Here is a 25,314-nt window from a genome sequence, read left to right on the forward strand (position 1 = left end):
TGTGTTGTGTTGTGTCCAGGTGGTGTATTGAACACTACTGTTGTCATGTATCTAATGTTCTGTGTTATGATGTTGTGTTGTGTCCAGGTGATGTATTGAACACTACTGTTGTCATGTATCTAATGTTCTGTGTTGTGTTGTGTCCAGGTGGTGTATTGAACACTACTGTTGTCATGTAGCTAATGTTCTGTGTTGTGTTGTGTCCAGGTGGTGTATTGAACACTACTGTTGTCATGTAGCTAATGTTCTGTGTTGTGTTGTGTCCAGGTGGTGTATTGAACACTACTGTTGTCATGTAGCTAATGTTCTGTGTTGTGTTGTGTCCAGGTGGTGTATTGAACACTACTGTTGTCATGTATCTAATGTTCTGTGTTGTGTTGTGTCCAGGTGGTGTATTGAACACTACCGTTGTCATGTAGCTAATGTTCTGTGTTGTGTTGTGTCCAGGTGGTGTATTGAACACTACCGTTGTCATGTAGCTAATGTTCTGTGTTGTGTTGTGTCCAGGTGGTGTATTGAACACTACTGTTGTATTGTAGCTAATGTTCTGTGTTGTGTTGTGTCCTGGTGGTGTATTGAACACTACTGTTGTCATGTAGCTAATGTTCTGTGTTGTGTTGTGTCCAGGTGGTGTATTGAACACTACTGTTGTCATGTAGCTAATGTTCTGTGTTGTGTTGTGTCCAGGTGGTGTATTGAACACTACTGATGTCATGTAGCTAATGTTCTGTGTTATGATGTTGTGTTGTGTCCAGGTGGTGTATTGAACACTACTGTTGTCATGTAGCTAATGTTCTGTGTTATGATGTTGTGTTGTGTCCAGGTGGTGTATTGAACACTACTGTTGTCATGTAGCTAATGTTCTGTGTTGTGTTGTGTCCAGGTGGTGTATTGAACACTACCGTTGTCATGTATCTCATGTTCTGTGTTGTGTTGTGTCCAGGTGGTGTATTGAACACTACCGTTGTCATGTAGCTAATGTTCTGTGTTGTGTTGTGTCCAGGTGGTGTATTGAACACTACCGTTGTCATGTAGCTAATGTTCTGTGTTGTGTTGTGTCCAGGTGGTGTATTGAACACTACCGTTGTCATGTATCTAATGTTCTGTGTTGTGTTGTGTCCAGGTGGTGTACTGAACACTACTGTTGTCATGTAGCTAATGTTCTGTGTTGTGTTGTGTCCAGGTGGTGTATTGAACACTACTGTTGTCATGTAGCTAATGTTCTGTGTTGTGTTGTGTCCAGGTGGTGTACATCACGGCCACCATGCCCTATGTGGTGCTGTTCGTCCTGCTGATCAGAGGCATCACTCTGCCAGGGGCTATGGACGGCATACGGGCCTACCTCCACATCGACTTTAAACAACTCAACGACCCCAAGGTCAGACAGGTCTTTAGAGTACAATACAGTGTGTTACTGAAATTAGGGATGCAATATTTCCAATTACTTAAAAAATTCACAGTTTCCTGGAATCAAGAGAGAATTAACTAGAAATTCAGGATCCAACGAACAAGCTTTCTTAAAACCTGGAAATTTTGGAAAAGATACAAGAATTTGTAATCCCTTTTACTGAGAGACACAGCCTCAGATTGCAGGATAGTGTTACTGCTAGAGGTCTCATAGTCACGTCCAATATGGAAATACATGTAATTAACTCATTTAGAAACCAAAACATGTGTTAGCTGTTTTTGTAAACAAAGTGGAGGGATAAAAAGATTGGATTAAAAAATCTGGGAGGTCGTGATTTTGTGTAATATGCCATATTCAATATAGAACGCAGTAAATTAATGGTAAGGAGCTCTTTTTGAAAACATGGCCAAGGACTCATATCAGAGACGAGATTATTTAGAGCCAATAGTCAGTAGATAGTCAGTAATCAGGAGAGATTCTGTCAAATGTAGTGCTCCTCTCTGTATCGCATTGTAATTCCATGGGCTCTTTGAGGACAAATATTTCTTCACTTGATTGAAGAGATAGTAAAGTGTTGGAAAGGTGAGGGGAAGGGTGAGTCAAAGGGCAGTGGGCCGGGGTCAGAGGCTGTCACCGCTGGATCACACAGGCCACGAGGACAAATCTTTGAGAGCAACACATAAAGTATATTTCTATGTTCCTGCTGTAGGTGTGGATTGATGCTGCGACCCAGATCTTCTACTCATTGGGAGCTGGCTTTGGAGTGCTCATTGCATTTGCCAGCTACAATAAATTTGACAACAACTGTTACAGGTAAGACATATCACTGTGTTGATATCACCGTACTGTCCTCAGTGCTTCTCTATCATGACCTTACAAGGCTTACATGACCTCCTATAACCCGTAACCAGGCAACGAGATAGAACAGATCCTGTGCTTAGTTTAGTTCTCTTTAGGTTTGTCTTTCCTGTTTTAACTGGACAGAAAGGTGATGTGTATCAGGCCAGTGGACCTTCTGGCTTGGAGCTAACAGGATAAGTGCAGGCCATGCTAGGCCAGATGATGGCTATAGCCATAGGCAGTGTCACCTTCCCTGCCATTATGTTGTCCTCTAAACCCCTCACAGAGAAACAGACATTAGACTGTGGGGTTTGCTGATCCTTGTCATCACTAATAGGTTCCTGTGAAAGTAGAGAGGTGGGTGCTGCTATCAGACCCATTCTGTTTAAAAAAATGTGTGTAGATATATGGTCTCTTTTGTATTCCAGCTGTGTTTGTGTATGTATAGGTCAGTAGCTGGCTGCAGTGGTAACAGTACAGTAATGTTTGTCCATGGACCATTGTCCACCCATTCTATAGACCAATTTCCCGGCTGCATCATGAAAAGTTGCATGCGCAGGTTCACACCAGAAAATGGGCTTGTTTTCATTGAAGTGAATATGACCACATCCAACTTCAGACGGAGCTCATGTATTCAGATGGTTATCATCTACAACATCACAGATGTCATCAGAGGATTGATTACCTGGCAAACTAGCAAGCCAGCAAGGCAAGGTAAAATATCACAAATAGAGCTAGATAAAGAGAAGAATAGTATACTTGTTGAACACAGCTAATTAGCTATAGCCATCAGTCATGTGTGTTTTTATCACTCACTCACTGCTAAGTTTGTCAAGGTGTATAGCTATCTGCTACAAATCGTTTTTGAATTTCCCACCCAAGAAACATATGGTTCTCAGAACAGTATGTGCTAACTGGGTATCCTGCATCATTCACAGAACATTGTGGAAGGTTGTATGCAAAATTACTATAGGACTACGACGCTCTCACCAAGCTCTCGTAAAACATATGGTTCTCAGAACTTTATGTGTTAGCTGGGTAGTGTTATTGTAGTGTGACGCTGTACAGCCAATTGAATTTTCCACTCTTATAGATTACTTGTTCTGATCTAAACACCCCCCCCAGCACAGCTGAAGGCCTCATGTGTGTTCAGCTGGGCCATATTTGTGAGCTGAGATGCTGAATGAGGACTTGTGAAAGTTGGCTGTTACATCCGTAGATGTTCTCAAAGGACATCTGAGTGGCTAGCAGCTGGTTGTATTATTCTCCATATTGTACCCAGATGGGACGGTTGAGGTCAGACTGTGGTCCATGTTCCCTCTGTCTGTCTGCTGACTGAACCTGGGTTGATGTCTGCTGACTGAACCTGGGTTGATGTCTGCTGACTGATCGTGGGTTGATGTCTGCTGAGTGATCGTGGGTTGATGTCTGCTGACTGATCGAGGGTTGATGTCTGCTGACTGATTGTGGGTTGATGTCTGCTGACTGATCGTGGGTTGATGTCTGCTGACTGAACGTGGGTTGATGTCTGCTGACTGATCGTGGGTTGATGTCTGCTGAGTGATCGTGGGTTGATGTCTGCTGAGTGATCGTGGGTTGATGTCTGCTGACTGAACCTGGGTTGATGTCTGCTGACTGATCGTGGGTTGATGTCTGCTGAGTGATCGTGGGTTGATGTCTGCTGAGTGATCGTGGGTTGATGTCTGCTGACTGAACCTGGGTTGATGTCTGCTGACTGATCGAGGGTTGATGTCTGCTGACTGATCGTGGGTTGATGTCTGCTGACTGATCGAGGGTTGATGTCTGCTGACTGATTGTGGGTTGATGTCTGCTGACTGATCGTGGGTTGATGTCTGCTGACTGAACGTGGGTTGATGTCTGCTGACTGATCGAGGGTTGATGTCTGCTGACTGAACGTGGGTTGATGTCTGCTGACTGATCGAGGGTTGATGTCTGCTGACTGATCGAGGGTTGATGTCTGCTGACTGATCGTGGGTTGATGTCTGCTGACTGATCGAGGGTTGATGTCTGCTGACTGATCGTGGGTTGATGTCTGCTGACTGATCGTGGGTTGATGTCTGCTGACTGATTGTGGGTTACTGTCTGCTGACTGATCGTGGGTTACTGTCTGCTGTCTGAACGTGGGTCGATGTCTGCTGACTGATCGTGGGTTGATGTCTGCTGACTGATCGAGGGTTACTGTCTGCTGACTGATCGTGGGTTGATGTCTGCTGACTGATCGAGGGTTGTTGTCTGCTGACTGATCGAGGGTTACTGTCTGCTGACTGATCGTGGGTTGATGTCTGCTGACTGATCGAGGGTTGATGTCTGCTGACTGATCGAGGGTTGATGTCTGCTGACTGATCGTGGGTTGATGTCTGCTGACTGATCGAGGGTTGATGTCTGCTGACTGATCGTGGGTTGATGTCTGCTGACTGATCGTGGGTTACTGTCTGCTGTCTGAATGTGGGTCGATGTCTGCTGACTGATCGTGGGTTGATGTCTGCTGACTGATCGTGGGTTGATGTCTGCTGACTGATCGAGGGTTACTGTCTGCTGACTGATCGTGGGTTGATGTCTGCTGACTGATCGAGGGTTGATGTCTGCTGACTGATCGTGGGTTACTGTCTGCTGTCTGAACGTGGGTCGATGTCTGCTGACTGATCGTGGGTTGATGTCTGCTGACTGATCGAGGGTTACTGTCTGCTGATTGATCGTGGGTTGATGTCTGCTGACTGATCGAGGGTTGATGTCTGCTGACTGATCGAGGGTTGATGTCTGCTGACTGATCGTGGGTTGATGTCTGCTGACTGATCGTGGGTTGATGTCTGCTGACTGATCGAGGGTTGATGTCTGCTGACTGATCGTGGGTTGATGTCTGCTGACTGATCGTGGGTTGATGTCTGCTGACTGATCGTGGGTTACTGTCTGCTGACTGATCGTGGGTTACTGTCTGCTGTCTGAACGTGGGTTGATGTCTGCTGACTGATCGTGGGTTGATGTCTGCTGACTGATCGAGGGTTACTGTCTGCTGACTGATCGTGGGTTGATGTCTGCTGACTGATCGAGGGTTGATGTCTGCTGACTGATCGAGGGTTGATGTCTGCTGACTGATCGTGGGTTGATGTCTGCTGACTGATCGAGGGTTGATGTCTGCTGACTGATCGTGGGTTACTGTCTGCTGACTGATCGTGGGTTACTGTCTGCTGACTGATCGAGGGTTACTGTCTGCTGTCTGAACGTGGGTCGATGTCTGCTGACTGATCGTGGGTTGATGTCTGCTGACTGATCGTGGGTTGATGTCTGCTGACTGATCGAGGGTTACTGTCTGCTGACTGATTGTGGGTTGATGTCTGCTGACTGATCGAGGGTTGATGTCTGCTGACTGATCGAGGGTTGATGTCTGCTGGCTGATCGTGGGTTGATGTCTGCTGACTGATCGAGGGTTGATGTCTGCTGACTGATCGTGGGTTGATGTCTGCTGACTGATCGAGGGTTACTGTCTGCTGACTGATCGTGGGTTGATGTCTGCTGACTAATCGAGGGTTGATGTCTGCTGACTGATCGTGGGTTACTGTCTGCTGTCTGAACGTGGGTTGATGTCTACTGACTGATCGTGGGTTACTGTCCACAAACAGTCTTCACGCTTTCACCTAGTTTGATTTCCAGGTGGGAGGGCCTCAAAGGGTCTCAAACAACATCCAGTCCCTCAGGCATCAAAAAGATTCATTAAAACCAATACAAATTGTAACTCTTTAAAGGGGCAATCAGCAGTTGATGCATCCATTTTTGGATATACAGTGCCTTGCGAAAGTATTCGGCCCCCTTGAACTTTGCGACCTTTTGCCACATTTCAGGCTTCAAACATAAAGATATAAAAATCTATTTTTTTGTGAAGAATCAACAACAAGTGGGACACAATCATGAAGTGGAACGACATTTATTGGATATTTCAAACTTTTTTAACAAATCAAAAACTGAAAATTGGGCGTGCAAAATTATTCAGCCCCCTTATGTTAATACTTTGTGGCGCCACCTTTAGCTGTGATTACAGCTGTAAGTCGCTTGGGGTATGTCTCTATCAGTTTTGCACATCGAGAGACTGAAATTTTTTCCCATTCCTCCTTGCAAAACAGCTCAAGCTCAGTGAGGTTGGATGGAGATCATTTGTGAACAGCAGTTTTCAGTTCTTTCCACAGATTCTTGATTGGATTCAGGTCTGGACTTTGACTTGGCCATTCTAACACCTGGATATGTTTATTTTTGAACCATTCTATTGTAGATTTTGCTTTATGTTTTGGATCATTGTCTTGTTGGAAGACAAATCTCCGTCCCAGTCTCAGGTCTTTTGCAGACTCCATCAGGTTTTCTTCCAGAATGGTCCTGTATTTGGCTCCATCCATCTTCCCATCAATTTTAACCATCTTCCCTGTCCCTGCTGAAGAAAAGCAGGCCCAAACCATGATGCTGCCACCACCATGTTTGACAGTGGGGATGGGGTGTTCAGGGTGATGAGCTGTGTTGCTTTTACGCCAAACATAACGTTTTGCATTGTTGCCAAAAAGTTACATTTTGGTTTCATCTGACCAGAGCACCTTCTTCCACATGTTTGGTGTGTCTCCCAGGTGGCTTGTGGCAAACTTTAAACGACACTTTTTATGGATATCTTTAAGAAATGGCCGTGAGAAAGACCCCCTTCCCCAATAGTGATCGACTATCGAGGATCGCTACAGGGCGCAATCGGGCGATGTAGGCTTGTACACAATTGCCCAACCTTAACACACACGCACACAAACACAAACACACACACTCTCTCTGTGTGGTTACAGTAGGCTAACGTATGTCAATGGTTTTAGGAACAGCAGCAACATCAGGCAAGATTTAGGATATCAACTGCCTAGCCAGTTGTAGCTCAATCTTGGGTGCAATTAAGCTTATCCTCAATACGGACAAAACTAAACTAATGGTGTTTTCTAAAGGAAGAAATTGACCTCCAAACGTTTCACCTACTACTACCTGTCAGGCAAGGAGATTGAGGTTGTAACCTCATAAATATCTTGGAATTTGAATTGATGACGGCTACTCTTTTGAATTGCATATTCAACAACTTACAAAAAAATTGAAGCTGAAATTGGGATTTTATTTTAGGAATAAGGCCTGTTTTTCTTTTGAAGCCAGAAGGCTCGTATCAGGTACATTGATGCCTTTACTAGACTATGGGGATATTTTATATGTGAATGCTTCCACTCAGTGTTTGAGATCAATTGACACCCTTTACCATGGCACTTTGAGATGTATTTTAAACTGCAAAACCCTTACGCACCACTGCACTTTGTATACCAGGTTTGGCTGGCCTTCTCTAGTCACTCGTAGGCTCAGTCGCTGGTATACTTTTATTTACATGGCCATTTTGTATTTACTACTACTTTATTTGGGCATTTGTATTGTTCAGAAATGTGGTGGGTACTCTCTTCGTTCGCTGGACTTTATCCTGCTAACTGTTCCAAACGTCCAAACTGAATTTAGTAAAAGGGCTTTTATGTACTCTGCGCCATCATCTTGGAACGCCTTACAAAATACTTTTAAACTGGAAGAACTTGTCCCGATTGGTATTTTAGAATCACTGATGAATGATATTGAGACTGATTCCCTGACCTGTCAACGTTTTTAATTTGCTGTTTTTGATTTTGTTATACTCTTGTGCATTCTATTGTTTTTACGAGATTACCTAGTTTTTCATGTTATTTGTCTGTAATTTTTGTAATGGTGCTGCCTATCTTGGTGAGGACACTCTTGAAAAAGAGATTTTAAATCTCAATGAGCCCTTCCTGGTTAAATAAAGGTTGAATAATGTATTTATTTTAAATGATCACGTTCCCCCACTGACTGACTGTGTGGAGGCTCATTAATTTAACATTACTTTAGCCTACATGCTACACTAGTAAACTTTTAAATTATATAGCTGCCGGCTATATTAGCCATGACTTACCGTTCTTTCTGCAGCTTCAAAGGTCGAACAAAGTTGGAAATTGTTGTACCTCCGTCTGTAATTTTCTTCCCGCATGTTTTGCAAGTTGCAATCCGTTTTTTTTTTGATACAGCGTCGTCTTTATATCCGAAAATAATCATTTTGAGTAACATATTTCCAAGGGCTCCGTTCCTCTGCACTGCCACGCACAACTTTTTCTCAGTTGGCACAAAGTGCTGCACACTTTTAATAGCATAATATTTTATATTTGGGCTTGGGGAGGATATCAAATCAGGTTGAGTCAAAAGGCTCAAGTCCCCGGCCTCCTGGGTGGCACAGTGGTCTAAGGCACTGCATCGCAGTGCTAGCTGTGCCACCAGACACTCTGGGTTTGAGCCCAGGCTCTGTCGCAGCCGGCCACGACCGGGAGGTCCATGGGGCGACGCACAATTGGCCTAGCGTCGTCCGGGTTAGGGAGGGTTTGGTCGGTAGGGATATCCTTGTATCATTGCGCACTAGCGACTCCTGTGGCGGGCCGGGCGCAGTGCACACTGACCAGGTCGCTAGGTGCACTGTGTTTCCGCTGACACATTGGTGCGGCTGGCTTCCGGGTTGGATGCGCGCTGTGTTAAGAAGCAGTGCGGCTTGGTTGGGTTGTGTTTCGGAGGACGCATGGCTCTCGACCTTCGTCTCTCCCGAGCCCGTACGGGATGTGTAGCGATGAGGCAAGACAGTAACTACTAAACAATTGGATACTATGAAATTGGGGAGAAAAAGGGGGTCAAAATAATATAATAAAACAAATACATTTTTCTTTTTAAAGGCTCAAGTCCAAGTCAAGTCACATTGGTCTTAATGTCAAAGTTGAGTTGCAAGTCATCATATTTGTGACTCGAGTCCACACCTCTGCTGCAGGGTTCCTCGGAATCAACGAGCCTCCAATGGAAGCCAGACCGTGTAAGGCGGGCGGCCATCCACAAGTCGAGGGTGCAGAGGAGCAGGTGTCGGGGGAGACAATGGACTGGTCCTAACCAGCTTGAGACAGGAGACATGAAAGGACGGACAGACTCTCATGGACCTGGGAAGTTGGAGATGATAGGTGACCGGGTTGATGTGACCTCAGGATATTGAATTGTCCTATGTAGCGTGGAGCGAGCTTCCGCAATTCCAATTTTAAGGGAAGATCACAGGTGGACAGCCACACCCGTTATACCGGTCGGAGGAGTCAAAGAGGTCTTCAGTGCCGGTTTTCCTGATGTTGGTGTCAGGCAGAGGAGTGGAGCAAGGAGGATCGTGCTCTGATCCAGATTCGATGACATCGTCGCTGATGGCACCTCCGCTTCGGGTTCTTGTTCAGGAAATAGGGGCCGGCGAACCCGAACTGACACTCAAATGGCGAGTTCAGCAGTGTGTTCTGAGCATATTCTGCCCAGACGAGGAACTTGCTCCAGTTGCTGGTTGGCCCGCTCAGTTTGCCCATTTGACTGAGGGTGAACCCGATGAGAGACTCGGGAACAGAAGGCCTTACAACGGGGAACAGAAGGCCTTACAACAACATACGACAAACTGAGGTTACGATCTGAGACAGTGTTCGGGGGAACTCTGTGTAGTCGAAAGACATGGATAATCACGAGATCAGCGGTCTACTTCATTGAAGGTATCTTGGGTAAGGCGATGAAATGGACTGCCTTGGAGAACCGATCGACCACCACCAGGATAGTGGTAAGCCCTCGAGATGGAGTTAACCCTGTGATAAAATCTACAGACAGATGAGACTTGGGCCGGCTGGGGATGGGTAGAGAGCAACCCGGCCAGTCGCTGACGTGAAGACTTGCTTTGGGCACAGATGGAACAGGCCGCAACAAAGGATCTCACATCCTCCATTATGTTGGGCCACCAGAATTTCCGCCTCAGAAACGCCAGTGTCCGATTAACCCTTTGATGCCCAGAGGAGAGACCCATTGCAGTACTTGGGACCCGGGCTGATTGCCAGGGTCAGGTTCTTGGGTCTGGGCTTGTCGGACTGTGATCTCAATACTCCATATCACAGGGGCCACAATGAGTGAGCTGGGGATGATGGGCTCGGGATCCCTCAATTCATTGGAGACATCATGTTGGAGCGACAGGGCATCTGCCTTCTGATTCTTGGATCCCGGGCGATAGGCTAGTGTAAAATCAAACCTGTTAAAAAACAGCCCGCCTGGCGAGTGTTCAACCTCTTTGCTTCTTGAATGGAGACCAAGTTCTTATGGTCCATCCAGATCATGAAAGGATGAGGTGCCCTCTCCAACCAGTGTCTCCACCCCTCCACCCCACCAGCTGGGGATGTAGAGGGGCGATTGAAACCTGCCTCCAGCAACTCCCGGATGTAATTGTCCATGACTGCTGCTTCAGGGGTTGAGAAGGAATACAGACGACCCCAGGGAGCCTTCATGCATGCGCCTCAGACGTGTGCGACCCAGCTGCATGGGATCCTCCATGCTAGGCCTGGTGGCCTTGGGGTGCTCAGGAAACCGAAATGCTGGAGTGGTGTCAAAAGGGTGCTGTCTCCCCCGTTCCCGGTTGTCAAGCCTGATTGCCAGCATTTTCAGGGACTCGAGGTCCTCTCCCAGTTCCTGAGCAGGCAGTTCATCTTTGATGGAGTTAGACAGACCCTGATGGAAAGCGGTAACCAGTGCCTCCGTATTCCACCAACTCTCGGCGGCGAGGATGTGGATCTCAATGGCCCCTTGGCGGAGGTTGAACAGTCGGCTGGCCACTTCTCAACCAGCAGACTGGGTGGTTGAAGACTCATTGCAGCTTGGCAGTGAAGTCTACTACGGATCTGCAAGAGGGTGGCTGCTGTTCCCACACCGCCATTGCCCACGCCAGGGCCTTTCCCGAGAGTAGAGTGATAATGTAGGTGATCATGGCCCGATCGGTGTGGAACAAGGAGGACAGTAGTCCGAACACCAGAGTACACTGAATGAGAAACACCTTGCATCCTCCCGGGTGACCGTCATACCGCTCAGGGGCTGGGATCTTGGGTTCCCGGTGCAGGTTCCCTGGAGGAACCGCGACGACGTCTGTAGCACTGGCCGATGAGACATGTGCATTGAATCCTCCTGGGTTCGGGGCGTGCCATGGTTGGAGGGACTCGGCAAATACCAGAAGGTTCCCGGAGATTTGGGAGAGCTGTTCTTGCAGCCGTCCTAACACTGCTCCTTGGTGGGCTACCACATTCCGGATCTGGGAGATCTCTGTTGGGTCCATGTTGGCAGAAGCTTGCCGTGATGTGGTGAGGTTGGGCCCAGGGCTTGGTGGTGGGGTGGGGGGTTATGGCCCCTTCGTTCTTCTGTCTTCTAATTCCTTGACAAGACCCTCAAGACAAGACCCAAGATATGGTTCCAATAAAAATGTTGGTTTAGATTGATTATGGTTCAAGGAAGCAACAGGAAGTCCAATAGTCAACGTGTTAATATTGTTCTAAAACCTGTCCTGGTACTATCATGATAGCTTTATTTTTCTAAACATGTTTTATGTGTGTGTGTTCTCTTCCCAACAGGGATGCTATCCTGACCAGTACAGTGAACTGTGTCACCAGCTTCTTTTCAGGTTTCGCCATCTTCTCTGTGCTCGGCTATATGGCCTACAAACACGGAGTAAGGATAGAGGACGTGGCCACCGAAGGTGAAAGGAACCCTACTAGATATACACACACACACACACACACACACACACACACACACACACACACACACACACACACACACACACACACACACACACACACACACACACACACACACACACACACACACACACACACACACACACACAGTAAGTGGTGTGGAGGATGACATACATAACACACCCAGACCACACACTCCAACAACACACCCAACTTCATTTAGACCCAGATTGATGACCAAACTGTCCACAGCAGAGATAACTCATACAACACAAAGAAAAAGACAGGAAGATAGACATGCCTTATTAGGAAACATACAGTATGAGGCTATATTGCAAGCTACCCACAGTATTCTCTTTTCCCTGGCCAGCCCACAGAGTACTGTGCTTGTATGGTGGATCCTCCCGGGTGACCGTCATACCGCTCAGGGGCTGGGATCTTGGGTTCCCGTCACTCTACTCAGGGTCACCCCTTGCGAGGGGAGTGCTCTAAGGGAGGACAAGATTTTGACAACACCCAGCAGTCAGTCATCTACACACCATTTAGAGAGTTTCAAACCCAGTCAAAACATCTATAAATTCATCATGGAACTAAACTTTCCTCAAGCTTACTGTTACTGCTCACTAAATCAAACAACTTAAAGGAAAGATTCACCCATTTTGAATGTTATACCGTTTTTGTTACTCTATAAGCAATTTCATGTTTTCATGTATATCTGAGCTACTGCCATTCAAGCAAGGCAGAAATACAGCCGGTATGACCAGTGATGCAAAACTCGTCATACCGGCTGTTTTTCTGCCTGCTTGTACGGCAGAGGCTCAGATACACAAGAAAACATGAAATGATCTCAGGAATCGATCGAACATCGCTCAGTGATGCACAAAAATGATATAACATTCAAAATGGGTGAATCATCCCTTTTAAGAATGAGCAGCAACGTGAAACGCTTTTAATATAATTGATTGCAACAGTAGCTGAGAGGCTCTGGGGTTCAGATGGAATTCAAATACCAGAGAACATTTCAAACTGTTTTTTTTAAGGCAAACAGTTTCCAATAAGTCACATAAATACTGGCCTGCTGTGGAGAGGAGTTGGCAGACATACAAAAAGAATGGGATCTGTTAAGAATCTGCTTTGCTTTCTAGTTCTTCAGTTTTCTACTTTCCACTGTCTCTAGATGTCTGTCATTTCTTTGTCGTCTTGTGTCCTCACTTCTGTCTTTCTCCATCTGCTCCTCCTTCTTTCACTTTCCTTTCCATTGATAAATCATCTCTTATTTCCTCTAAAACGACCTTGTGGACAGGGTCAAGCTCAGGACAAGGAAGTTATATATCAACATCCCACCCAACAATATACTGTTTTATTTCAGCATCCCACCAAACAAGGCACCGTTTTATAGACTGATGGTAGTCAGTTGGCTCTGGTATGTCCTATCAGTTGGCTCTGGTATGTCCTATCAGTTGGCTCTGGTATGTCCTATCAGTTGGCTCTGGAATGTCCTATCAGTTGGCTCTGGTATGTCCTATCAGTTGGCTCTGGTATGTCCTATCAGTTGGCTCTGGTATGTCCTATCAGTTGGCTCTGGTATGTCCTATCAGTTGGCTCTGGTATGTCCTATCAGTTGGCTCTGGTATGTCCTATCAGTTGGCTCTGGTATGTCCTATCACAAGTGTCTCTATCTGTGTGAGTGCAGGTGCAGGACTGGTGTTCATCATCTACCCTGAGGCCATCTCCACCCTGCCTGGATCTACCTTCTGGGCCATAGTATTCTTCATCATGCTGCTGACTCTGGGCATCGACAGCTCTGTGAGTTACTGGCCCTCCTCAGAGTTGAATGACTGCATGCTATGTCCCACCACAAGGTACATATGGCTACTGACCTTTTGGTTCTATCTTATGGTGGGTTTATCTGATCTATCGAGTGGATTTATAGTATGTAAAGATTAGAATACTATATAATCTCCACTCTATCTATCTATATCTGTCTCTCTGTCTCTTCTCTCTCTCTCTCTCTCTCTCTCTCTCTCTCTCTCCTCCCTGTCTCGCTCCCTCTCTATCTGCCCCTCTCTCTGTCTCTGTCTCTCTCTGTCTTGCTCTATCTCTCTGTCTCTCTCTCTCTCTTCTCTCTCCCTGTCTTGCTCTCTCTCTATCTGCCCCTCTCTTTCTGTCTGTCTCTCTTTCTGTCTCTCTCTGTCTCTCTCTCTCTCTGTCTCTGACTCGCTCTCTGTCTCTCTGTCTCTCTTCTCTCTCCCTGTCTTGCTCTCTCTCTATCTGCCCCTCTCTGTCTGTCTGTCTCTCTTTGTCTCTCTCTGTCACTCTCTGTCTCTGTCTCTGACTCGCTCTCTGTCTCTCTGTCTCTCTCTCTTCTCTCTCTCTGTCTTGCTCTCTCTCTATCTGCCCCTCTCTCTGTCTCTTTCTCTCTCTGTCCGTCCCTCTCTTTCTCTGTCTCTCTCTGTCCCCCTCGCTGTCCCTCGCTCTGTCTCTCTGTCTCTCTGTCTCTGTCTCTCTCTTCTCTCTCTCTGTCTTGCTCTCTCTCTATCTGCCCCTCTCTCTGTCTCTTTCTCTCTCTGTCCGTCCCTCTCTTTCTCTGTCTCTCTCTGTCCCCCTCGCTGTTCCTCGCTCTGTCTCTCTCTGCATTATTCCACTTTCCCATGGTTGCAGTGAGTGCTCTAGGTATTGTCTAGACTAGCAGCAGTGTGGGAAAGCAGTTGTTTTGACTGTTACCCACTAACCATGAAGCATGAGGTGGAAAATCACATGCACCGCAACCTGAAACACAGGAAAACTTTGTTCAAAGAGATTTACATTTTTCCTCATTCAATTTCTCAGTTACACAAGGTGATAATTTACTGTAAATGAAGAGATAAAGGAAATTCCACAGCAGGGGAACATTTTCTTTTACATTAGTAGTCATGCCCAATGTAGCACTGCACTAAGAAAGCTAGGTTTGATCATTTATATTCTAGGCCAAAGGTATTCTGTTTGAGTGCGAAGACTGTGATTCTGTTACATTGCTGCTGTAGGCACTACGGTTTATGTGTTTGTGCCACTGAATCATCCTCTGTCTGTCTGTCTGTCTGTCTGTCTGTCTGTCTTCTAGATGGGCGGTATGGAGGCAGTCATCACAGGACTGTCGGACGACTTCAAGATCCTGAAGAGGAACAGGAAGCTGTTCACCTTCGCCACGGCATTCGGAACCTTCCTTGTCGCGCTTTTCTGCATCACTAATGTGAGGTCACTTCCGGTTCCTCTGAGTCACATGATTTCCATAGTTGTCATATGATTGCATAAATCAAACCAAAGAGACACAAGATAGAGTGTGCCTCTGTGATTTAGGTGGATCAGTCACAGGAAAGACAGAAAAGGGAAACCCCTGTCCAACCATGTGAAGTGTTGTTATTGACTGACTGGATAAGCTCTGTGCTTCATGCTTATCCTTGTCAGCTCACAGTAGTTAACTGCAGCCAGGTTGCCCTCAGTAACATCTGCAACAACCTTTTGTCATTGTGTCTCTGTATCTGTCTCTCTCTCTCTGTCTGTCAGGGAGGTATATATGTGCTGACTTTGTTGGATAACTATGCGGCGGGGACCTCCATCTTGTTTGGGGTGCTGATTGAGGCCATTGGGGTGTCCTGGTTCTACGGTATGTATAATCGGTCCCACTTAGCCTAGTACAGAGGCACATACTAATTCTGACTTCTTACTGTGGTGAACCTGCTTTTCTACTGTACCTTTCCTCATCCTCTTCTGTTGTTCATTAGAGCCCAGCCCTTTGGTCTGTCCATCCCTCCATCACCCCCTGCCTACAGTTGCCCTCTCCTGGCCTGCCCTCTCCTCTGCAGGGCTTTCTCAACCTCCCTAACTCCCTGCCATCTTCACTACCCAGGCCCTGCAGCTACACCTGACATTTACTGGCAGTGTAGAGACACTGTGGTTCCCTTCCTTAGACCTCCACTGTTAACCCCCTTTCTCCATCTCTCCCAGTACTCCTCTTTCCATTTCTCCATACACTCCCTCCCTCCTCTTATCTTCTAGACTGCCTCTCTTCACTAATAGATCTCCATCTCTCCCAGTACTCCTCTTTCCATTTCTCCATACACTCCCTCCCTCCTCTTATCTTCTAGACTGCCTCTCTTCACTAATAGATCTCCATCTCTCCCAGTACTCCTGTTTCCATTTCTCCATACACTCCCTCCCTCCTCTTATCTTCTAGACTGCCTCTCTTCACTAATAGATCTCCATCTCTCCCAGTACTCCTCTTTCCATTTCTCCATACACTCCCTCCCTCCTCTTATCTTCTAGACTGCCTCTCTTTACTCATAGATCTCCATCTCTCTGCATGAGGGAGAGTAGTGAATGATTATATGGTGTGTGAACAGTTGTATGCAGGCTGTTTAATGTTTTATGTATTGCAGATAATACTGTACGTCGACAAGATGACTTGTGCTTTATCTTTAAACTACAGCCCATCAATGTACACCATGATTTATAGTCTGCATTAACTGTTGAAACTGAATTTGTAAGGAAACAAGTACTATTTGAACCCAGGTCTGCAGTGGGTTTATGGGCCTGGTTCTGTGTGCGTGAGTTCAAGCCTTGGTCTTCTGCCCTGTGTTTCCTCTCCAGGCGTGGACCGCTTCAGTGAGGATATCGAGCGCATGATGGGCTTCAAGCCAGGTCTCTACTGGAGGCTGTGCTGGAAGTTTGTCAGCCCCACCTTCCTACTGGTGAGACCCCTGGGGGGCAAGAAAGGGCTGGTTGGGGGACTGGGGTGGGGTGGAAGCCTTTGGCATGGTGCTGGGAGTAGGGATGGGAGGGCAAAGTACCTGACACAAGCCTAAGGTATTAAACATACTGTAGGAATCATGATCTATGGTATGTCATTGTGTTTGAAGGAAGAAATGAGGAAATTCACAACAGAGGTTTCTTAATTGTTACTGGCTGCTATATACTGTACTATAGTATTTTTAAACTCCTCTTATGTGCCAGCAATTCGTAATTTGCCACAGGAAATGTTTTCCTGTTATATATATTTTTAAAGGTTGTTCGCCTCCATGTTAGAGGTACTGTATCTCCAAGAATAGATTAGCATTACATGAACTCTAAATCAAATCAAATCGAATCAAATCAAATGTTATTTGTCACATACACATGGTTAGCAGATGGTAATGCGAGTGTAGCGAAATGCTTGTGCTTCGTGTTCCGACAATGCAGTAATAACCAACGAGTAATCTAGCTAACAATTCCAAAACTACTACCTTATACACATAAGTGTAAAGGGATAAAGAATATGTACATAAAGATATATGAATGAGTGATGGTACAGAGGGGCATATAGGCAAGATGCAGTAGATGGTATCGAGTACCCCCCCCCCAGAGCCTGGTTCCTCTCTAGGTTTCTTCCTAGGTTCCTGCCTTTCGAGGGAGTTTTCCCTAGCCACCGTGCATCTACATCTGCTTTGCTTGCTGTTTGTGGTTTTAGGCTGGGTTTCTGTATAGCACTTTGTGACATTGGCTGATGTAAAAAGGGCTTTATAAATACATTTGATTGATTGATTGAACTACAACTTACTGAACATATTGATTTACGGAGTGTTTAGTGCACTAGGAGTTAGTTAAGGATGTTGTCGTGTCTTTGGCATCATTAAAGGGAAGACTTATTTTATCAAATCAATTCTCTGTAATTATAATTACATGATTAAACTAATCATGTAAATGTAATTAACTAGGAAGTCAGGGAACCAAGGAAAATCTTCAGATTACAAAGTTATAATTTTCCTAATATAACTTTTCAGATATTTTAATATCTGATCAATTAGTCTTTTAATTCATTAATTATTCTTTACCTCACATTAGTCTCATTCCAAACAAACCCAGTCTTTGCTATGAATCATCCATACATCAATTGTCTTAATAATTTATTTACTAACTAACTAAATAATCACAGAAATGCATAACAAACAAACAAAGTAGATATGGTTACAAGGAAATGATAAGGGATGTGCCCTAGTGGGCTAAACCGGTATGGCGGCTTGGTAGACAAAGGGACTGAGAAGGGCGCGAAATACATAAGACACTATCAGTTGATAATTATAATACTTGAAATGTTAATCCTTTGCACATGAACACTCACTCATTCGGGAATAATTGCAATCAATATATATATTTACACTCAGTGTGTCATCGTGATCTCTGTTGGAATCGTACTTTTCTGTTGGAAAGTTTATCCGAGATTCTCTCTGCGTCCCTGGAGTCTGGTTAGAATGGATACTTCAGAGTAACATTCAGAAATGTTCTTATCGGATAGATGTTTCAGCGGTTGTCAGTCTTCGCATTCAATGGTACATAATTCCTAGCTGCAGACTAGTAATTAGTATTGAAGATTTGCTCTTATTCTGTCGGTATCGATAGTCTCAGAGTAACCACGTGGTATGGTTAAGAATTCAGCAACCGAGGAATGCATGGTCACCACTCAAACCTTAGCCCTCTCGGTAATCGAGGTACGCTTGGTCGAAAGTGGACTTCTCTAGGTGGAGGATTTATTCGGAACAGCAGAAAAGGCTGTCCAATGACGCCAGATCAATGTCTGTGCTCATGGGGCGGGCCAATGACTTAGTTAACTTTAAAGGGAATTGGATTATCTTTCATTAAACAGTTTAAAATCGCATTACATAATTTCACAAATAGTTTAATCTTTACTCATTCATTTTATACAATAATTAGATGCAAGTCTCATAACGGAGACTCTTGTATAAACAGAGTTATGGTAATGTGGCTGTATTGTCTCTCAATGAGGTCACAAACTTTAAACAAAATGGACCGGTCGTAGCTGGATTCTCCACCGACCGTTCCATGTTCTCCAAAACATGGATATTGTTCAGTTCTCAAGTTCTGTGTGGTAGAGGAGTTCCTTTGTTCTACTGTGAACCTTTCTCTCTCTGTACTGCATGAGGGAGAGAGTCTCGTCCAGGAATCTACAACCTGAGATAACAGAGCCTGGGTGTAGGGAGAAGAGAGAGGTGGTGAGAGAGAGAGAGAGAGAGAGAGAGAGAGAGAGAGAGAGAGAGTTGGTGCTAGCTATATCCAAAGAGGGCCACGTCATGACAATGTGTAGGTCTCTATTTTTTATAATATTAATAATATGCTATGTCAATGAAGCACAGATACTGTATGGGTTTGTATAGATAGGGATTACCGAAAGCACATTATCTGTCTTGTTGGGAAATTATGTTATTCCCTTAATGCTTTTATATTAATTATGATCAGTCATAAGTCAATATTCTTCCTTCCATGTGGGAAGTGTATATGTTTTATGTGGCAAATAGGAAATAAAAAGAGCAGAGGAAGATTGAAAGCCAGGAAAGGAGGTAGATTAGATTGTAAGACAATATATCACCATGATCTTCAAACCTTATGTCTGAGGAGAGCTATCATTGTTTAGTTTTAATGTGTAGTATATGCTACCATGGTTCTGCTAGCCTTACCTCCAGAAGCAAGGCAGAAACAGCCAATATCAGGAAGTTAGCACGCAACTTTGGCTGTTGCATAGATGGCATTTGTAGAAGAAGGACATAGAAGAATGTTGTTGACCTTTGATATTAAGTCGGAGACGAGGAAGAGACACTTCCCTGACTTTCCAGTGTTGTATTATAACTACTAGTGATGTATTCTGCTCTCTGGGGCAACAGTTACAAAGCTACAGAGCTACAGTTCAGTGGTGATGGGCCTCCAGTCTCTAGTCTACAGCAGCCTGGTGAACCAGAGTACTTACAGTGAAAGTCTATTACAGTATGTTCAAACCCCAGGGGGAGTGACCATGCCCTAGTCTGTTCTATTCAACTCAATTTCATCTCTGCAATGCTTTCTTTTTTTCGTCAAAATGAACAATGGCGGAGTGGAGGAGGAGTATTCGTTATTTCTACAGAAGCTCTGTTTGATGTCTCGTTGGGAATATTATAACCACTCTCTTGTTTTTTCTCCTCTCTTTACTTTGTGGGGATTTGTTGTTCCTCCTGTCCTCTGTTGATATGGTGACCTAGCTAACCATTCCTCCTGTCCTCCTGTCCTCTGTTTATATGGTGACCTAGCTAACCATTCCTCCTGTCCTCCTGTCCTCTGTTTATATGGTGACCTAGCTAAGGGTTCTGTTGTTCCTCCTGTCCTCAGTTGATATGGTGACCTAGCTAACCGTTCTGTTGTTCCTCCTGTCCTCAGTTTATATGGTGACCTAGCTAACCATTCCTCCTGTCCTCCTGTCCTCAGTTTATATGGTGACCGAGCTAACCGTTCTGTTGTTCCTCCTGTCCTCAGTTGATATGGTGACCTAGCTAACCGTTCTGTTGTTCCTCCTGTCCTCAGTTGATATGGTGACCTAGCTAACCGTTCTGTTGTTCCTCCTGTCCTCAGTTTATATGGTGACCTAGCTAACCGTTCTGTTGTTCCTCCTGTCCTCAGTTTATATGGTGACCTAGCTAACCGTTCTGTTGTTCCTCCTGTCCTCAGTTGATATGGTGACCTAGCTAACCGTTCTGTTGTTCCTCCTGTCCTCAGTTTATATGGTGACCTAGCTAACCATTCTGTTGTTCCTCCTGTCCTCAGTTTATATGGTGACCTAGCTAACCATTCTGTTGTTCCTCCTGTCCTCAGTTTATATGGTGACCTAGCTAACCATTCTGTTGTTCCTCCTGTCCTCAGTTTATATGGTGACCTAGCTAACCGTTCTGTTGATTCTCCTGTCCTCAGTTTATATGGTGACCTAGCTAACCGTTCTGTTGTTCCTCCTGTCCTCAGTTTATATGGTGACCTAGCAAACCATTCTGTTGTTCCTCCTGTCCTCTGTTTATATGGTGACCTAGCTAATGGTTCGGTTGTTCCTCCTGTCCCCTGTTTATATGGTGACCGAGCTAATGGTTCGGTTGTTCCTCCTGTCCTCAGTTTATATGGTGACCTCGCTAACAGCTCTGTTGATTCTCCTGTCCTCAGTTTATATGGTGACCTAGCTAACAGTTCTGTTGATTCTCCTGTCCTCAGTTTATATGGTGACCTAGCTAACCGTTCTGTTGTTCCTCCTGTCCTCTGTTGATATGGTGACCTAGCTAATGGTTCTGTTGTTCCTCCTGTCCTCAGTTTATATGGTGACCTAGCTAACCGTTCTGTTGTTCCTCCTGTCCTCAGTTGATATGGTGACCTAGCTAACCGTTCTGTTGTTCCTCCTGTCCTCAGTTGATATGGTGACCTAGCTAACCGTTCTGTTGTTCCTCCTGTCCTCAGTTTATATGGTGACCTAGCTAACCGTTCTGTTGTTCCTCCTGTCCTCAGTTTATATGGTGACCTAGCTAACCGTTCTGTTGTTCCTCCTGTCCTCAGTTGATATGGTGACCTAGCTAACCGTTCTGTTGTTCCTCCTGTCCTCAGTTTATATGGTGACCTAGCTAACCATTCTGTTGTTCCTCCTGTCCTCAGTTTATATGGTGACCTAGCTAACCATTCTGTTGTTCCTCCTGTCCTCAGTTTATATGGTGACCTAGCTAACCATTCTGTTGTTCCTCCTGTCCTCAGTTTATATGGTGACCTAGCTAACCGTTCTGTTGATTCTCCTGTCCTCAGTTTATATGGTGACCTAGCTAACCGTTCTGTTGTTCCTCCTGTCCTCAGTTTATATGGTGACCTAGCAAACCATTCTGTTGTTCCTCCTGTCCTCTGTTTATATGGTGACCTAGCTAATGGTTCGGTTGTTCCTCCTGTCCCCTGTTTATATGGTGACCGAGCTAATGGTTCGGTTGTTCCTCCTGTCCTCAGTTTATATGGTGACCTCGCTAACAGCTCTGTTGATTCTCCTGTCCTCAGTTTATATGGTGACCTAGCTAACAGTTCTGTTGATTCTCCTGTCCTCAGTTTATATGGTGACCTAGCTAACCGTTCTGTTGTTCCTCCTGTCCTCTGTTGATATGGTGACCTAGCTAATGGTTCTGTTGTTCCTCCTGTCCTCAGTTTATATGGTGACCTAGCTAACCGTTCTGTTGATTCTCCTGTCCCCAGTTGATATGGTGACCTAGCTAATGGTTCTGTTGTTTCTCCTGTCCCCAGTTGATATGGTGACCTAGCTACCCATTCTGTTGTTTCTCCTGTCCCCAGTTGATATGGTGACCTAGCTAATGGTTCTGTTGTTTCTCCTGTCCCCAGTTGATATGGTGACCTAGCTAATGGTTCTGTTGTTTCTCCTGTCCCCAGTTGATATGGTGACCTAGCTACCCATTCTGTTGTTTCTCCTGTCCCCAGTTGATATGGTGACCTAGCTAAGGGTTCTGTTGTTTCTCCTTTCCCCAGTTTAAATGGTGACCTAGCTACCCATTCTGTTGTTTCTCCTGTCCTCAGTTTGTATAATGACCTAGCTATCCGTTCTGTTGTTTCTCTCCTCTTCCCAGGTCGTGGTGATAGCCAGCATCGTGACATCCACGGGCCTGAGTTATGATGACTATGTCTTTCCTTCATGGTCCAATGTGATTGGCTGGGGCGTAGCTCTGTCCTCCATGATGTTTGTGCCCATCTACGCCGTCTACAAGTTCCTCAGTATGCCAGGGACATTCAAACAGGTCAGTGGAAAAACAAATCCCTCTCATCTGCATAGTTGTTTATATAATATAATGTAGATCGATTTGATTTATTAGGATGCCCATTAGCCATTGCCAATGGCGACAGCTAGTCTTACTGGGGTCAGACATATAACGTAAAAGGCATGACAGACAAACGACTGTACAATTTACATACATTTAAAAAACACTGTTGCTCGTATGCGATAATGTGACTAGAAAACGTGGTATACACCAGCAACCTTTCGGTCCATAGACACATCTTATATGGGCAGAAAGCTTCAATTCGTGTTACTCTAACTGCAGTGTCCAATTTACAGTAGCTATTACAGAAGAAAATACCATTCTATTGTATGAGGAGACAACAACAACACTGGTTTAAGACATTCACCTCTGAAGGTAAATCATGTACTTACATTCAGTCATCTTGCTCTGATTTGTCATCCTGAGGGTCCCAGAGATAAAATGTGACTCACCGTCTGGATTCTGTCTTATGTAGCAACATTTGAATTTTTTACATGGGATAAAAGTAGAGACTTAGAGCTACAAAATGGTATATCATACACTGCATTTGAGGAAACAATGAGAAAGTAATTGTGCTTTGAAAGTTGATCAACTTGTAAACTCACTTTTGAGAAAACCATCTTTCAATGTGTTGGTACTACTATTGGAAAGCCCTTCTTTGTCAACACCCATTCAATATTGTTCACACCCTCTTAAGCCTTAGCCCCACCAATCTCTTTAAGGGTTGACCTGTGAAACTTTGCAAACACACTGCTGCCATCTTGTGGAATCAATCTAAATTACACATAGGCTACTATCTTAATGTATGGCCTTTCTCTTGCATTTCAAAGATTATGGAAAAAAAAATAGAAAACACATGTTTTTTTGGTTTGTATTATCTTTTACCAGATCTAATGTGTTATATTCTCCTACATTAATTTCCCATTTCCACAAAGTTCAAAGTGTTTCCTTTCAAATGGCTCCCGAGTGCCACAGCGGTCTAAAGACTGCATCTCAGTGCTAGAGGCGTCACTACATACCCTGGTTTGATTCCAGGCTATATCACAACCAGCCATGATTGGGAGTCCCATAGGGCAGTGCACAATTGGCCCAGCATTGGATTTGGCCGGGGTAGGCCATTATTGTAAATTTGTTCCTAATTAACTGACTTGCCCAGTTAAATAAAGGTAAAATAAAAAATAAAATAAAAAAATGGTATCAAGAATATGCATATCCTTGCTTCAGGTTCTGAGCTACAGGCAGTCAGATTTGTTTATGTAATTTTAGGTGAAAAAGAGTCCAATCCTTAAGAGGTTTTAACATGTAGTGTTAATGTTGGCAGGTACAGTATGTACTGTAGCTTGAAGTCATATAGCTTGAAAGCTGTGGTAAATAGCAACCTCTGATCTGTATCCCAGCGGTCAAAATTGGTTGAAATGCCATCCTTATAACCAGATTATCATGTCATTTCAACCAGGTTTGCCCCCCTGGGTTAGTATGTGTTTATTTTATGCAAAGATAATCTTAGATCAATGGCAAGCATTTAGCTTGGAGACTTCACGGCTTGACATTGAACTGACACGTAAACAGACTTTTTTCCTTTTCAATGGTTGATGGTTGATGATGTCAGTACTTTTGGGATGCTGGTGAGAGATCTTGAGGGTTCAAAGACTGAACAGTGTACAGTACAATCATAAAAACAACATTCCACAGCTTTGATTATCTTCCTTAGCAGTAAACAGTGTTACCTTGTGTTTTCCTACTCACTCCTCGTGGCATTTCCTTCTGATATCCTGGCAGTGTTTAGACTCCTTCCATGACTATCTCCCATGCTTTTCCTCCAGCTGAGATCACAGTCTATCATACTGTTATCACACCAAGTGCACTCAGTCAGATATGAGGATGGGGGAAATCTGGAAGAGACATCAGAGGTCATGCAGTACACACTACAGTACAGCTGTTTGACATATTTGAGCTATCTCAAAGTTCCTAATCTATAGAGGAAATGGTGGATCTATAGAATAAACTGTGACCATAGATTAAAGCGCTAGTTTATTACAAGCTTCATGATCATGTCTCTTGTGCTTGGGACAATGTGCATCTAAACCCTTTGGATTCTGTTTTATGCAGTGTAAGACTGTGTTTATTGTAAGGTATGAGTTATGTACTGTAATGGTTTATTTTTCAGAGGATCGCCTACTGCATCACACCAGAACACGAACATCATCTGGTGGCGGAGGGAGCTACCATCAGACAGTTCACGGTAAGTACAGATGTTGGATCTTAATTTGAGCCAATGTGCTAGAGCAAGAAAATAATCCTGCAGCAACAGGACATTTTAATTTTGTGTGTATGTGTATTATAATGAATGGACATGTTTGTAGGGGTTGATATATTTTTCATTATGGCATATTAAGTCTGATATTTAAAAGTGAAAATGACAAACTTTAGAAGCCTTTTTAAAACTCAACTTTTGTTGCTGAGAATTTTCTTGCACAGCAGGAAATGCAAACTTGTAGTGTGTTTAAGGTTCTACATCTGTAAGGGCTGGAAAACAGAGAGGTATACAGAGTGATGACCAGAATGGAAAACTATGAATGAATGTGACCTCTAATGATGCTCCATACTGCAGAGGCTTTATCAAATTCACCCTTTTCTATTTCAGCTCAAGCACTGGTTGGCTATCTGACAACCTGATGTCACCCAACCTTCCCCACTACTCACAATTCCGGGGTGTTGGAGTCATTGTTTCGACAGCAGATGTTCCTGCTGCTGAGCCTCCTGCTACTAGAGGATGGACAGGGAAAACGCCATGCTCCTTTCTGCCTCTCTGTGT

At 44.6% G+C, this 25,314-nt stretch overlaps 1 protein-coding gene across 1 annotated transcript in view; it reads left to right on the forward strand.

Moving 5' to 3' along the window:
- LOC135557066 (sodium-dependent noradrenaline transporter-like) overlaps window positions 1–25,314 on the forward strand; it is a 55,553-nt gene that overhangs the window by 27,953 nt on the left and 2,286 nt on the right. Inside the window, exons 5-14 of the mRNA XM_064990347.1 lie at window positions 1,244–1,378; window positions 2,118–2,221; window positions 11,761–11,885; window positions 13,580–13,692; window positions 14,987–15,115; window positions 15,430–15,529; window positions 16,513–16,613; window positions 22,311–22,478; window positions 24,667–24,741; window positions 25,144–25,314. The exon at window positions 25,144–25,314 is cut by the window's right edge and continues 2,286 nt beyond it. Of these exons, the coding sequence (XP_064846419.1) occupies window positions 1,244–1,378; window positions 2,118–2,221; window positions 11,761–11,885; window positions 13,580–13,692; window positions 14,987–15,115; window positions 15,430–15,529; window positions 16,513–16,613; window positions 22,311–22,478; window positions 24,667–24,741; window positions 25,144–25,167 (1,074 nt within the window). The 3' untranslated portion in view covers window positions 25,168–25,314. The remainder of the gene's footprint in view (window positions 1–1,243; window positions 1,379–2,117; window positions 2,222–11,760; window positions 11,886–13,579; window positions 13,693–14,986; window positions 15,116–15,429; window positions 15,530–16,512; window positions 16,614–22,310; window positions 22,479–24,666; window positions 24,742–25,143) is intronic.

The sequence above is a fragment of the Oncorhynchus masou genome, chromosome 2, assembly GCF_036934945.1.
Source record: "Oncorhynchus masou masou isolate Uvic2021 chromosome 2, UVic_Omas_1.1, whole genome shotgun sequence".
Taxonomy (NCBI): Eukaryota; Metazoa; Chordata; class Actinopteri; order Salmoniformes; family Salmonidae; genus Oncorhynchus; species Oncorhynchus masou.